The following is a 16,727-nucleotide window of genomic DNA, read 5'->3' as shown; positions in this document are numbered from 1 at the left end:
CGCAATGATGGTGCCAACTTGGGCCAGTGAAGCAACGTCCTCCACAACTAGACTGAAGAACAAAAGGACAGCAACTTGTCTATTCCCCTTCCCCCAATTCCCCAATAAAAATCTTAAAAAAAAACAAAACAAGTTGCACATCATACTTTTTTATGATTACTTGCTTATGCTATGGTTTTCACATGACAAATTTTGTCATAAAGCAAATCCTGTACATTTAATTTGGTTAAACTCAGCAGGTACTTAATTGAACACTTATTTTCAAGGCACTGTTATAAGTACCATGGGAGATATTCCGGGATTAATAGGACATGATCTCTGCCCTTAGGATTTTATGAGATTAATGTCCATACACAAATAATCTAAGATGGAATGTGTGTTACAGGAGAGGGCTATAGTGTAGTATAGAGATGGGAGACATTATTCCAGTAAGTCGAGATGAGAGATGAAAATAGGGCATTCAAGGCCCAGGAAGTAGTGGGTACAAAGGTCCTATAGAGACTAGGACAGCCTTGGGAATTGGTTTATAACCCAGGTTAGCCAGAATACAGGTGAAATGAAAGAGAAGAACAGAAAATCAAGTAGGGAAACAGGTTGAGGATCTTGACCAGCAGAGTTCTTACATGAGAACAAATTATTTATTTATTATTTTTTTTAGCTGAGCCATCCTGCCACCTGTTGGCAGCTCAGCGGCAGCTCAGCTCGGGCCAGACTCGAACCGCTGTTGCTCAGAGCTCAAACCTTTGAGCAAGCTCTTAACCAACTGAGCCACTCAGCCGGCCCCAACAAATTATTTTTTAAGTAAATTGCATGCTTTTGTATCTAAAAGACTTTGAACATAGTTCAAATGAGTTTGGACTTTATTCTTTGATGAACCATCAAGAGTTTTTGTGAAGAAGTTCTGCATTAATATAATAGTAGCTGCACCATTTAGGGTGTATTATTATAGAAGGAGGAAAGATTTTTAGGCTGTTAAGGGATTAGTTAGGTGGTCTCAGTAATCTAGGCAAGAAATAGGACTAAACCAGTGAGAAAGAAAGTAGGGACACATATTATAAACATTTCAGAGGTAGAGTTGACAGTTGACTTGGAGGGAAGGAAGAGGTCCAGAATAAATGAGAAGATTTAAACTTGTGTGACTGAGATACTGATGGGCAGTATTGATAGAAAAAGCAATGATAAGAAGAGTGGATTTTGAATGATGATGATGAAGTATACAGCATGTAATAGATGGTGAGAGGTGTATGGGTGAGAAGTACATGTTCTAAAAGTAGTAATTTTCAAACTTTTTAATTTTTATTGAAATATACAATAGATTTCTTCCCTTTTAGCATATAGTTCTATGATTTTGACAAGTACACACATTCGTGTAACCAGTACCACACAAGATAAGAGCAGTTCTGTCACCCCGAAATTCCCCCATGCTCCTCTGTAGTCAACCCTTTCCTCCTCCTCCATCTTCTTATAACCACTGATCTCTTTGATGATCCTCTAGTTAAAACTGTGTTTTAGAGAATCCTAGGGACCACCACAAAGTAGGATCTGATGATCAAGAGGGCTGAACGCCAAGCCCCCCAGCCTTTTGTTCTCACTTTACTTCTCTGTTTTGTTTTATACATTGACATTCCACTTAATATTTATTTAATATTTGGGGTGCAGTGGAAAAAAACTACATAGCTAAATATTTGAAAACCGTGATTCTACAGTGCTGCTTATACATCTCTGTCTGAGTTACAGCTATCTCTTACCTGGATTGTTGTAATAGCCTCTGAGTAGGTGCCCCTGCTTTGACCTTTGCCCCCTGTTATTAACATAGCTGTCAGCATGATTCCTTTACAGTATGGATGAGATCATGTCATTCTTCTCAAAACCTTACAATGGCTCTCCCTTTAATAAGAATAAAGGCAAGTACTGAAAGATTACGTAGAAGGCCGTGCATTCTCTGGATCCCCTGTTAATTCGCCAGTCTTCTGTCTTCCCACTCTCCTCTGCTCACTCTGTGCTAGTGACCCTGGCCTCCTTTCTGTTCCTCAAACAGGTCATCCATATGCTGTCTTTAGGACCTTCGCCTTACCTTTTTTTTTTTAAATCAAGGTAAAATTCACGCAACATACAACTAATCACTTTAAAGTGTCCAACTCTTGGCATTTAGTACATTCGCAGTATGCAACCATCATCTCTGACTAATTCCAAAACGTTTTCATCACCCTCAAATGGGAGCATGTATCCATTAAGCAGGCACTCGCCACTCCCCCCTCCCTTCTTTCTCTACCTCTTCTCTCCTTCCTCGCCACCTCAGGCAATCACGAATTTGCTTTCTCTCTCTATGGATTTACCTATTCTGGACATTTCATATAAATGGAATCATACAATATGTGACCTTTTGTGTCTGGCTTTTTTCACTTTCGCATAATGTTTTCAAGGTTCACCTACATTGTAGCATGTGTCAGTACTTCATTCCTTTTTGTGGCTGGGTAATAGTGTATTGTAGATATACCATATTTTGTTTATCCTCTCATTTATTCATGAACATTTGGATTATTTCCACCTTTTGGCTATTGTGAAAGTGCTGATATGAATGTTCATGCACAAGTATTTGTTTGAATACATGTTGTCATTTCTCTTGGGTATATGTTACTAGTAGTGAAATTGGTGAGGCATATGGTAATTCTATGTTCAACTTTTTGATGAACTGCCAAACTTTTTTCCATAGCAGCTGAACCATTTTACATTCCCACTAGCATGTACCTTGGTTTTTACATCTTCATGTCCTTCCAGTTTTTACTCAGACTTCACTTTCTCAATGAGATCTAATACCCAGACCACCCAATTTAATCCTGTAACCTGCCCCAGTACCCCCCTTGCCTCATTAACATTCCCCCCCACCACTTGCAAGTTTCCGTAACATGGTCTCTTTTTTAGGCACATGCTTACTATTTCATTATACTTACTACCTCTGAGACGTAGAAATTCTTTCTTTTCCTCTTCCCTAAATGATAGGACCTGCTCATCTCAGCAGTCCATCAGACACCTGTCAGTGCAAGGGTATGTGTAATTAGTTAGAGAAAAAGTGAATTTCTCATGTTCCGTAAAACTTGATGCACAGTGATTGAGAATCCTGCTTTATCATCAGCTGAATAACAAGGTTACAAATTCATGATCTGGAATTATTTTGTTGATTGAGTTTCCAGTAAAAGCTTCTCATGAGTATAGCAAATTACACACAATTTTCATACTTGAAAAATACTCATTGTATTTTTCAGCCTACCAACATTAACCTATATGGGTGGGTATATATTGAATTGGAATAGCATCCTAAAATATGTTTTTGTTAAACATGGCCAGGGAAGTCTCTTGCCTGTAATACAACTGGAGTGTAGGGGATGATGGTCTTCCAGCTGATTCCCTCTCTCTTCACTGATGGAAAGAGCAAGAGAGTGCATCTTTCAAGAGATTTATTCCATAGAGCACTAAGACTAGCTATAATCTCATAAAACATGAGGAGTTCAGGCTGGTGTCTAGGCTCAAGTGTTTTTCTGCATCCCTGCACCCACCTTCACATGTGGTTGGAGAAGCAGACGGAGAATTCTTAATAGCTTTCACCTTCAGTTTATAATTTCCTTTTAAATAGGTTTCCTGGCACAACTGTCTTTGTTCTTAGAAGCTCAACATTTGATTTGCTCATTTTCCTTTACATTTTTTCCATAATGCTTTCTTCTTTCACCTTGGGTTTTAGAAGCCATTAAGACCATTGTCTTTCCAAAAACATTCAGTGCTCTTATTGCCAGTTTCCTGAAGCAATGAATATTCTCAGTAGTCAATGTTGTCTATGAATTATTTGGCAGGGAAGTTTTTGAATACTTTGAGGTTCTGAAGTAAGAGATGAAAGTTTTGGTTTGAGTGTCTGAGTGCTCTTTCTGTTAAATCTAGGTCTCAAAGTAGGACTTAAAAATAGTTAATGAATTTTATGAAAAGGGAACAGAATTGATAGAAAAAACATTAAAGAAACTTCCCTGCATTTCGGAAACAGAGGGCAAGGCCAAGGACTGATTAATGCCTCCCCAGTCAGAAATGTGGTCCAGGTGGGAGTCTGCTTTCTGGATAACAAGAGAAGAAGCAGGAATTGGTGGGCCTGTTCCTTCAAGAATGTTTGTAACATATTGACAAAGCTCCCCCTAGCCCGCTCAACAGAGAGAGTACTTAATCAGAAAAAGAAGAAAACTGTCTTCATCATTTTCTTAAGCTTCATTTCATGGTTCCAGTATCTTTTTCATACTGTTTGAGTATCTAATTTTTTTTTTTTTAAGATTTTTATTGGGGAGTTGGGGGATGGGAACAGCACTGGGGAATTAGGGGAAGGGGAACAGACATGTTGCTGTCCTTTTGTTCTTCAGTCTAGCTGTGGAGGACGTTGCTTCACTGACCCAAGTTGGCACCATCATTTGTGCTCTTCCCAGGCGAGGCAGATCAGTCGCCGGCTTCTGGACCGCCGCTCATTCTGGCTGCTGGCTACACACGGTAGCCCATGGCAACCCACTGCAGCAGGGGCTGCAGCCTACACCGCCGCCGGTGACTCACGGCAGCCCAGCTCCAGGTTGAACTGTTGTTCAGCATCTTAGCTGTAGAGGGCAGTGTCACTGGCCCTCATAAGTGGGATCCGAACCGGGGCCCTCTGGCATCCCAAGCCAGCTCTTAACCAATGCGCCACTCGGCCGGCCCCTTGAGTATGTAATTTTTTTTAAAAGCAGCAGTGGATTGAGGTGATAGACAGAATTAATCTCTTTGTTTCTCTGTTCCCATAGAGTCTTCATAATTTTGCCTTGGAGTCTATTTGCGCCCATTTCTGACTCACACTAGAAATCTCTCTGTACACACAGATCCATTGATAATCCTCATATCTTCTCATAATACTTTGCGTGTAGTAGGCCCACATTGAGACTGGAATTAAAGAAAATAACAGAGGCCATGGGAACCAACTGTATTCAGAGAGGCTGTTCTCTTCCCTATCACAAAGCACTTGAGAAAATTAATTTTTATAATATAATAAAAGCTCCTTAAACACTCCAGTTATTATGATTCCGGGGTAATTATATAGACATTTGGAGGGGGGTTGGTTTGTTGGGTTTTTTATTTTTTGCCTCAAGGAACAGACCAAAGTTTTAGTTGTTTGCGTTTGATGAGATGAGTTACAGGAAACATGAAATATGATGCACTGTGACTGTTTTTCTTGAGTGATCATTCTTTAACAGAAGCAGACCTTGGGAAGATTTGTTTCAAGATAGCCGTATACTAATAGGTAGAAACAGAAATGACTATGAAAACCAGATGTGGTGTCTGGGCCTCACTTCAGAAGCAGGGTTTCAGTGTTGGCATATTTCATTTTTCGCTTGTTTACCCACACTGATTAAAGGGCATTTGTCTAGTGGTGTGCACAATTGCTGAGTGCAGTACTCATTTGCATGCTCTTACCATCATGGTTTCTACACAACATGATATTTCTGTTGGCAATTTAAGTTTATTACTTCAGAAATTGTCATATTGGAAACCCAGGATGTGAGCAATATTTATTTTTATTTAAAATTACTAGGGGGATTTGTTAGACAATACCTCGTTTCCTGACATTGGCAAGAGGCTTTGCAGAATTTCCCCCTAATTTTCAGGGACATATTTGTGTTACATATACATCGTAACTTGTTATTATCGTAGGATTTTATTTGCTTTAATTTAGAAAATTTCAGGCTTATTTTATTTTGCCTTTACAGGACTCTAATCTCTTCTCCTTTGAAAATTTCCAAAAGACCTTATTTGTGGCTCCGATTCTAGACTGATTCGGTTTGTTTTAGAACATAAACCATTTAAATAAGGGGAAAGAAAGAATTGATGATATAGTTTAATTTTATTCTGCTTTAATACTGTGTCGTCTAACTCATGTTGTGGTACATCTTTCCCACAGGTTCACATCCAGCTTTCAGAATGGCACCGTGCCATTTTTCTCCCACAAGCATGGCTGGCATATATGAGTCGAGCTTATCATGCTATTTTACAGGTAATGAAACCATAGGATGGTTTGCTTCAGGCGAGTGTCTCCTTCTTATCTCAAATTTTACTGCAAAGATGTCTTTAATATAAAAGCACTTAGGAAAATAGCACTATCAAAAATGCAATGGTTATATTTGCTCATAAATGTACATAACTGCACTTAAATTTCAAATGTTGATGTTCCCCCACCCCCAACCTCTGTCCCATCCAGAGCTCCCTCCTGAACTCCACTCTCCTATATCCTGCTACTTTCTGAACATCTCCTAGATATGCCACATGTCCCCCTTGGATGTCCTATGGCACCTCGACTTGAGCGCGTCCCAAATAGAGCTCATCATCTGCCTTTGTACCTGTGCCGCCGCAAGCTGGACTTGCTTACATCGCCAGCCTTCTCTCATAACCCTTCCTCTGAAAAAATTCAACCTTGCTAAACTCTTTTGTTTTCCAAACCCAGCATGTCTCTCCTGACCTCTTGACATTTACACACTGTTCCTTCTGGCACAGGTACAGCCATTCCCTCTTTGCCCACCTAATTTCTACTTGTTCTTTAGATTATTTTACCTGGAAACGCACCTGTGTGCCTCCACCTCGCACCGGATTGTATGCTGTGCTTATGTGCTTCCTTATAATCCACGCTTCTCTTTGTGAAGCCCTTATCACCTTAGTTATTTGTGTGGAACCTCATATTAGTTGTCTCTACTCTTTAAAGCTAGGAGATCTGTTTTCTTCTCTGATGTTTCTCTAGAATCTGATGATAGTGTCTAAAACATAATAGGTGCTCATTAAATAAATGAATTCTACTCAATTTGACTTCATTTAATCCAATAATATTATAAGTTGTAGTTTGAACATTTTTTTGTTTGTTTTTTAAAGATTTTATTGGGGAATTGGGGAAGGAGAACAGCCAAGTTGTTGTCCTTCAATCTTAGTTGTAGAGGGCGCATCTAGCTCAGCTCCAAGTCCAGTCGCCATCCGGCCGACCGTCGGCAGCTCGTGGCTGCTCAGCTCAAGGTGCTGTGTTCAATCCTAGTTGCAGGTGGGCATAACCACCATCCCATGTGGGAGTCGAACTGGCAACCTTGTTGTTAGGAGCATGTGCTCTCACCAGCTGAACCATCCTGCCACCTGTTGGCAGCATCACTGGCCCATGTGGGATTCGAACTGGCAACCCTGTTCCTCAGAGCTTGTGCTCTTAACCAACTGAGCCACTCAGCCAGCCCAAAGTTTGTAAATTTTTAAAATTAGAAATAATTTTTAATCAGTTTGGGAATATATGAACAGTTGACAACTAACAATTCTTTTTCCTAGCTTAAAATTCATATTTAAGAATAATAGAAAAAATCTGATGGTACTTAAGTAATTGATGGCCCAGCATAAGATTTTCATGGAGTCTCTGGAAGGGTGATGTCATGGTTAAAGGTAACAGCTGTCCTAAAAGATGGTAGTAGGGAAGGCGGGTAGGCGGAATGACTAAGCATCAGAGCATTGGCGTTCTCATCTTAAAACCTTGTTGCAGCACATTTTATTGAGTTTAGAATTTATAAAATTACTGATGCATGTTCAGAGATTCTGAGTCATTAGAACTGAGTAAGAGACCAGGAATCTCCATGTTTACCAAATTGTCAGGTAATTTTAATGCAGCTTGTCTATCCACACTCTGAGCAACAGTGTTTTATTCATGTGGTTCCCCAAACCACACTGGACTCCGCATTTTAAAGGTGGTCCCTTGGAACTGGGATCCTTTTGTTCAGCTCACACACTTTTTTGTCCTCAGCTGCATCTAGGCAGTTTTGAATAGAATCGTGAGTGAATACATGCATTACTCAGACACACCCTTCTCACACCCTTCACACACCCTCTTTATTCAAGAAGAGTGAGATTGCAAGTTAGAGTATGCACTTTTTCTCACATTTATTTTTCCCTTCATAATTCTGAAACGTTTTTCTTCACAAAACATTTATGGAGTACTTTTTACTGGCCAGGCCTTCTTCCAGGCGTGTGGGTGACAAAGGGGACTAAACCACCCCTTCCTCTCAATGAGCTCCCAGTCCATGAGAGACTAGACTGTCCACTAGCAATTCCAGCACAACATCTGTGACACTTTAATAGAGGATGTGCAGGCACCTGGAGAAAGCAAGAATACTTCCTCCTCCTGCAGAATGAACTGAGACTTGTTCTTTGCCCTTAGCATAAGGAAGGCTAAACTGGGGCCGGCCGAATGGCTCTGTTGGTTAAGAGCGCGAGCTCTGAGCAACAGAGTCGTTGGTTCGATTCCTACATGGCCAGTGAGCTGTGCCCAAGCTGAGCTGCCAACAGGTGGCAGGATGGCTCAGCACGTGCTCCTAACAACAAGGTTGCCGGTTCGACTCCCACATGGGATGGTGGACTATGCCCACCCACAACTAAGATTGAACACTGCACCTTGAGCTGAGCTGCCCATAGGCAGCTGGATGGCTCAGTGGTTAGAGTGTGCGCTCTTAGCAACAAGGTTTCCGGTTCAACTTCCGCATGGGATGATGGGCTACGCCTGCCCGCAACTAAGATTAAACATGGCACCTTGAGCTGAGCTGCCGATGGGCAACCAGATGGCGACTGGACTTGGAGCTGAGCTAGCTGTGCCCTCCGCTACTAAGATTGAAGGACAACAACTTGGCTGTTGGCTGTTCCCCTTCCCCAATTCCTCAACACTGTTCCCCTTTCCCAATTCCCCAATAAAATGTTTTAAAAAAAAAAAAAGCTAAACTGAACAGGATTATGGTATAACTAATGCAGATGACTTGCAATTGATTAGGAAAAGACCCTCCATGGTTTTTACAATAAAAGCTACTATTTATTGAATAACTAGTGTGTGTCCAACACTTAACATATATTATTTCAGTTAATCTGCGCAGGAACCCTTTGAAGTGGGTGTTGTTAACCACATATATAATGGGATTATGGATGAGGAAGCAGGATTAGCTAGGAAAGCAAGGCAAATGGTGCAAAACCCAACAGTCAGCACAAAAGAACTGGAACTTAACTGGGTTTTTTTTTTACTCCAGCACCTCAGCCTTTCCCACTGCGTCCTGTATTTTCCCTAACACATAATGTTGCACATTGGTTATAACAACACATAATGCAAATTGCTTTAATATTTTAAAGGTCCGATCTATTTCTGAAAAGCCAGCTGAGTATTTTTAGTATCACAAGTCAATTATTCCGCCTTTTTACTGTTGTAATAGTGTACATCTTTGTTTATCATTTAAGATGTCTTTACTTTGGAGTTTGAATAAATCCGCTTCCATTGAGAACTGGTGATAAAAGAAGTGAAAAAGCATAGACTATGATAAGGGTTTCAGTATTATTTGAAAGTACTACAGTGCTTTTTAGGCTGGTACTATTACTTGAAGGTACACTGATGCATTGTGACTGTTCAACAAGTTTTTAAAATGAGTCCACACTTAAAATTTATGGTATCTTAGAAGAATTAGAGCAACTGCCACACTTCTTGTCCCTATTAAGAATTTCTGTCCTGGAGGATACTTCTGTACAGGAGTTAAAGTTACTTCCATCTGGTGCTAGACACGTTTTCTAGCATTAAAGGAGAGAACTATTGAGAGGAGCCATGTTTGATTCAATTAAACCTAGGAGACATGCTAAAAGGTACATTCTCGGTTATTTCCTGGGGGTTGATTATGTTGTGAATAAGTATGAGATCTGAACACTGCTAGCAGCTTTTGCTTAGGCATCTGCTTTCAGCCTTATCTGATTTTTCCACAAGATGTGGAATTTTGAATTATAAGTGGTTGACATGGGGAGAAATTTGGATTTCTTCCCATTAAGATGAAAATGAAGATAAAGTTGACTGACAGCTCAGAGTCCATAAAGGATCCTACTACAGCTGTCTTCACCTTGCTGCTCTTGTGGGATGCTGAGGACTTCAAGTCGCCAGCCTTTGTGTAAAGGGCTCTTAGGGATTGAGAATATGACCTCCAACAATAGAGAGAGAAATTAAAGCAGGTTCACTACAGACACTTGTTTTCTGAGTCGGTCAGTTAGCTGCAAAATAGACTGAAATCAAAACCAGGGTCAGGAACTGTGACCCCTAGTAAATTACTCTCTGACCATTTGAAAGGGTTGTTGGCTTATTTGTTTGTTTTTAACATGTAGGTTTGGAAGTAGGTGAAACTGCTCACTATAATCAGCAAGGTATCGGTTATGTAGGCTGGAGATTAAAAAGAAAAATAAGGAATAGCTGGATTAATCATTGGAACCTACAGGCAGTCCATAACTCTGAATTCGGGTGATCATTTCAGCCTTTTCTCTCTCCATGACTGTTTTGCCCCTTAACCACAGCTGTTAACCAGAAGCAGAGGTGACTGTGTTGAATGAATGATGCTGGATCTCTGTTACCAGTAGGCAGAGAATTGGAAGGCAGAGTGGATCTGGCTCAATAGCCTTCCATGGACTGGGTGGAAGGGGTTCCAGAAGGGGATTGAGAGGAAAAGAGACTCTGAGAATGGAAACATAAGAAATTTACTTGGTCACTGTAGAATGGTTATACTTGTTTATGGCTACAGGAGAGATGAGAAATGTAGGCCTTTTCAAGAGGTTGCATGTGTACTAGTTTTTTTGTGTTTATTTCTAAACAGATTTTAACCTTTTAACTTCCTGTTTCTTATCATGTTTTCGAAGAGCATTATGGAAAGTAAATGTTTTAGGAGTAAAGAGGCATAATTTAAGAAGCATAACAGAGACAGGCAATAAAAATTACTTTCTATTTTGCCAACCCTCCTGGGAGGCCAATATCAATATTACATATTGATATCAATATCTTGCCAGTTTGATCACCTTTGACACCTTGGTCCAAGAGACAGAGGGGAAGATGAAAGGGCCAGAATTGTATCTTTGAAAACAGGGAGTGCGGATGGATACGATTGACATAAACAGAAACTATGAAGGATGTGAATAGAATGCCTAGCAAATCTCGAAGTGCCTGAACTGGTGAGCCCCAGAGCATTGTGGGATGAAGGCTGTGCTATGTACAAGGACTCCTTAGACTGATAAAACAGTCCTTGTCTTCAATGAGCTCACAGGCTAGTAACCGTCAGTATATGAGAGAAATTCAAGGACATGCAATTGAATAGTCTGGATATTACATTTGGTGGGGGGAGGGGAACACCTTTTACATTATGAGAGTACACAGATGAAAATGTGAATTACTTCAAGAAGGATTTTGATGTATTCGTGAAAGATCATTTTATAAGAAGATAATAAGAGGAGGTAGGGTTTTTTTGTTGTTATTTACAACAAACCTGGTAATGGTAGCTATTATTTGTAATCAGGCACTATACTAAATAGATACTTTTCCACATTATTTAATTTGATGCTCTAATACCATGAGATAGTTGTTTGATTCTGATCCCAGAGCCCACATCCTTAACCCACCACATTATATTGCTTCCCTCTCTAGAGCATGTATAGAGAGATATATTTTTCTTCTGTAGAACATAGCTTAGAACTCTATAATCAGTAAGAAATAGACAACCAATAGAAAAATGGACAGAATAGGAAACCCAAATAGTCAATAAACATTTGAAAAGATGCTCAATCTCATTAGTAAACAGTGAAATGAAAAATTAAAACCATAATAAGCACCATTTCACATCTGCAAAAATAGTAAAAATTAAAAAGCCTGACAATTTTAAACATTGATGCGGCTATGAAGTAACTAGAACTCATACTTCTAGTGAGAATTGTTAAGTTGCACAACCTCTTTTGAAAATGGTTTGGTATTACTCAGCAATATGATATGCAATCTAAGTTCTTGTCCAATTTAGGGTTCATCAATAAACCAGTATTTTAATTACATTTAAATAATGTAATTGGTGATGAAGTAAAGAGAAAGCATCTGATCAAAATAATCACAAGTATTAAAAAAATAATACTATTTGAAGGCCTTGGTCTTAAAGGGATGATACTAGCTATATTTTTTAGTACATGGTAGAAGTTGAGAATTCTGAGAATTATGAAATGTATTTTTATATGATCGCTCAAGAAATAGAAATGTAATATGCAGCTGTTTGAGAATAACTTTTGTTATATATTATCTGAATCTTAAGTGTTATATCCTTGTCCTACTCATTTTGTATCATTCTGTTATAATACTGGTACCCAGACCCCAATCTTGGAGTAGAATCAGTTAAAATTATCAGCTGCTGACACAAACAGATCATTACCATGTAGGGGACATTTTTTCTTTTTTTTGAATGAGGACTGTGAAATTAAAATCTGCTTTTAACGTAACAGGTAATCCCAAAATGAAGTGCTGTGCTCTAAATTTGCCAAACGAACAACTTGTCTTGGATGTACTTAACTTGGTAAATGTAGAAATACCTGAGCAGTGATGTACTTATATCCCCTCACAAGTCCTCTTTCATAATCTAATAGCCTATCAGGAAGACTTAGGCCAATTGGGAAAGGATACATCTATTATCTAAGTGTTCTCCAAAGAAACTTGAAGATAATTTTAGCCATAGAGTTTACATGCTGATTTATGCTGTTGTTTTTTGCAGGGAAGAATAGCAGAGCTGGAGTTGCAGCTAAAGCATGGAAAAGAAGCAGCTGAGGAGGTGCAATACAAAAAAAGCACAGCCTGGCTCTGGTAAGGCAATGGTTTCATGATGTCATGGGAATTGAATGATGAGGGAGACGGTGACTACTCTAAACACTTTAATGTTGGGAATTTTAACTTCCATATAAGCCTGACGAGGATCAGACTGAGATCTCATAGGTGTGTTTTCCATCCCCTCCTCAGGTGTAAGAAGGAGAGCTTTATTCATAAATTCTATGTTTTCTTATTATTTTCTAAAGCAGTGTAGAAATGGTTTGTTTTTTCCTTTTTCTCCTATAACTGATTATTTTATATGCTCTTGAATGAAAAATTCAGTTTTTCCCACTCGATTCATTGCCTTCCTACCTCACATTTAGTCAAGGAAGACCCTTCCACTCCCCTGCTCTCCCCTCCGCAAGACATCGTCAGTATTAGAAGCTATTTTACTGTGTCAAGGCTTTAATTTCTTTGGCAGACATCCCCTAGGGAATTCACATTATATTATCTAGAAATGTGTGAGTGCTGGCACATTAAAAGCATTTAAATTGTTACATGGGTTGGGATGAATACCTTGTCAGATTAATGTTGCAGCAGCCCAAATCTAAGTGTCCAGAATCTAAATAACTTTGCCTGCAGCTGCAGGTTTCTTTAATCTAAAAATCTGTTCAAAGATTACTTGATTTTACATTTTTATTTACCGACAATTGGCATATAAAGAAAAGCAGAAGCTGTGTGTATGTGTGTTTAACTAATTCAGTGTCATTTTCTACATTTATTTTGAAAATAGCAATGCAGTTCAAACATTATGACATTGGATTTAAGATTAGTGATTAAGAATTCGGATTTTGCTTCCTATTTGCTATTATATTTTATATGTCATTTTAATCTCATTACCTGAAAATGATCGTTTGGTGGAGGTAGTTTGTTGGCTATGCTCTCCAGAATATACACATGGAGTGAAGGATGTGAGAAAAAGATGGAGGCCAAGGATAACTCCAGTACTTTAACTCTAACTAACTAAAAGTATGGCGTTCCCATTTACTAAGATGGGGAAGAGTATAGAAAAGCAGGTCTAGAAAAGGTAGGAATCATTTGGGGGACTTACTAAGTCTGAGATACCTAATTAGATCTCCAATAGGCGATATGGAGTAGGTTGTTGACCATATGAGTCTAGAGTTCAGGGGTGAAGTCAGGGCTGGAAATATAAATTTGAGAACCATCAGCATATTGACTGCATTTAAACTCATATTGCTGGCTGACATCACCTAGGGAATGAATAAAGATAGAGAAAAGGTCAGAGGACAGCCCCAGAGCACTTCAACATTTGGAGGTGGGGAAGCTGAAGAAGGAACCAATAAGGTGCACAGAAAATTAATGATCAGTGATGTAGGAAGAAAACCGCGAGAGAATGGACTCTTAAAAGCCGAGGAAGCAAAGTGTTTCAAGAAAGGAATGACTAATTGTGTCAAATGCTGCTGTGAGGCTGCAGAAGATGGACTGAGAATTGGGAATTAAATTTGGCCTCTTGAAAGTCATTGGTGACGATGACAGGAGCTGCTCTGTTGTTGTGGGGACAAAAGCCAGATTATAGAAGGATCTAGAGAGAGTGGAAGGAGATGAACTGGAGTCATCAAGGATAACCTACCTTTTTTTTTTTTTTTTTAGATTTAGTTTTAATTTTTTTTTCAGTTAAAATTGACATTCAATATTATTTTATATTAGTTTCAGGTGTACAGCATAGTGGTTAGACATTTATGCAATTTATGCAGTGATTCCTCTGATTAGTCTGGTACCCACCTGGAACTATACACGTTTGTTGCAACATTATTAACTATATTCTCTATACTGCTCTTTACATCCCCGTGATTATTTGTAACTACCAATTTGTATTTCTTAATCCTTTCACCTTTTCACCCATTCCCCCCAACTGCCCTCCCATCTAACAACCATCAAAGTGTTCTCTGCATCTATGAGTCTCTTTAGGCTGCTCTTTTCCATGAGTCTTGATATATGAGAAGCATTGAAATGGGGAAATAGCTGGAAGGCTTTTTCTTATTTTAAGATGGTAAATATTACAATATGTTCACATGCTAAGGGGGGTAATACAAGTAGAGAAGGAAAAATTGGTGGTGCAGCACAGAGAAGGGAATAGATGAAGGAACCAGTCCACAAGTGGAAGGTTTGACCCTACGGAGAAGTAAGGCAGGTCATCATTTACAAATATTTCACACTGACCAATAAAATAATACGTTAAATGCACTATACTTCATCTAGGAAGACTGAGATTGGACAATACATTTTAGAGAAATTTATTATCAAATAGTTTTATAAAATACAAGTTTAAGGGCTATAGGAGCAGTTTGCAACTATCTGAAATACTTAGCTCTTAAGAATGGCTCTTTCTCAGAGAGTGCTGAATAGCTAAGATGTTATTATACTTCAAATGCAAATTTTTATGAGTGCAAATATAATTTATATTTGCAAAATATTTATAAAAACTTTGAATTTATAAAACACAAATATTGGGTTGTCGGAAAAGTCATGACACATTATTGCAATGAAAAACATAGAAAAAATATGTTATGACTTTTCCGACAACCCAATATATAGTGAAAATGTCTGTGATATCCTTTACAAACTGTAAATTTGGCAGTCAGTGATTGTTTTTCACTTTATCTCAAGGCTCTTATATTGAAAAAATGTTTTTATTCTGTGAATATTTGAAGTAAGGACACTTTTCCTTCAAATTCTCAAGTGTAATTATTTCCTTTTAGCTTCAGAGTGATTTTCTAATGCACATTTTTAGTTTTATATACACACATAATAATGACTCCATTATCTACAATTTGGAAATAGTAAATTGCTGTTTTGGTCAGCTCTTGTGCAAAAAACAAATGTCTTAGCTCAGGCTGCTATAACAAAAATACCTTAGGCCACATGGCTTCAACAACAAGTTTATTTCTCACAGTTCTGGAGGATGGGAAATCCAAGATCAAGGTGCTGTGAGATCTGGTACTGGTGAAGGCCTGCTTCCTAGTTTGCACATGGCCACTTTTTCCTTGTGTCTTCACATGGCAGGAAGAGGGAGACTTAGTGAGTTAGTGAGTTAGTTCATTTGTTCGTTGTCTGGTGTCTCTTTTTATAAGGGCACTAATCCTATTTATGAGAGCCCCACCCTCACCACCTCCCAAAGGCCTCACCTCCAAATATAATACTACACCCTGGGAATTAAGATTTCAACATACGACTTTTTTGGGGACCCAAACATTCAGACCATAGCAGAGAATAATATAAAGGACTGTGTGTACTAGCCAGTCATTTTAAGAGATGACACCATGACAGTACTGCCTATATATCCCTCTTCAGGTACATGCACATCCTTCTCTGCCTCCACTAAGTGACCTAAAGAACAGGAAGATAAAACTGTTTTTGAAGCAAAGCCCTTATTACAACTCTTTCACCTTACACTAAAATTCTACCTAGATAGTTTTTATATCTGGAGTCATTGCTAGAGGTTCTTATTAATTGATGAATAAGCACAAAGATTGGGTTCTTGTTCTAATAAATTCTCATACCTGTTTTCTTTCCATCATTATTGCAGGGTCCGAGATATGTTGACTAATGAGATCACCAAGTCAGCTGCAAAGTAAGATCCATTTATTTTCTTGCCAAAAATTTTCTATAAACCTTTTTTTTCCTAGCAGGTACATATAATTTCTCCTTTTATGGTATTTCATAACTTTAAGAATTTTAAAGGCCTTTTCAATTATTTTTAAAAAACCAGTTGTTATGCTTTCTCGTATTAATTCTTGCTACATGTCTTTCTGTGGAACTGCAGTGATCAGTATAAACACATACTTTCACATCCAGAGTCTACTGAGGTTGTGTCCTTGTTGTACATGTAACAACATGCCCTGTGCTGACTTAGATTTTACAAGTTCTAATTAGTTTGTGGTTGGGAAGTACTTGCTAATGTGAATTTTGGGGATTCTACAAGCAGATTATTAAATCTCAACTGTGAGCCAGCAAATAAATCACAGTAGTACTTCTTTTCATTCCCTTTGTGTTACTGGGTCTAGAGCAGCGGTTCTCAACC

At 38.7% G+C, this 16,727-nt stretch overlaps 1 protein-coding gene across 1 annotated transcript in view; it reads left to right on the top strand.

Annotated features, from left to right (window-relative positions):
* The window catches only part of FOCAD (focadhesin), a 302,193-nt gene that overhangs the window by 210,255 nt on the left and 75,211 nt on the right, over positions 1–16,727 (top strand). The window contains exons 22-24 of the mRNA XM_019668206.1: positions 5,954–6,046; positions 12,594–12,682; positions 16,233–16,277. Coding sequence (XP_019523751.1) covers positions 5,954–6,046; positions 12,594–12,682; positions 16,233–16,277 — 227 coding nt within the window. The remainder of the gene's footprint in view (positions 1–5,953; positions 6,047–12,593; positions 12,683–16,232; positions 16,278–16,727) is intronic.

The sequence above is a fragment of the Hipposideros armiger genome, unplaced genomic scaffold (assembly GCF_001890085.2).
Source record: "Hipposideros armiger isolate ML-2016 unplaced genomic scaffold, ASM189008v1 scaffold_520, whole genome shotgun sequence".
Lineage (NCBI taxonomy): Eukaryota > Metazoa > Chordata > Mammalia > Chiroptera > Hipposideridae > Hipposideros > Hipposideros armiger.
This window is presented reverse-complemented; position numbering and strand designations above follow the sequence as displayed.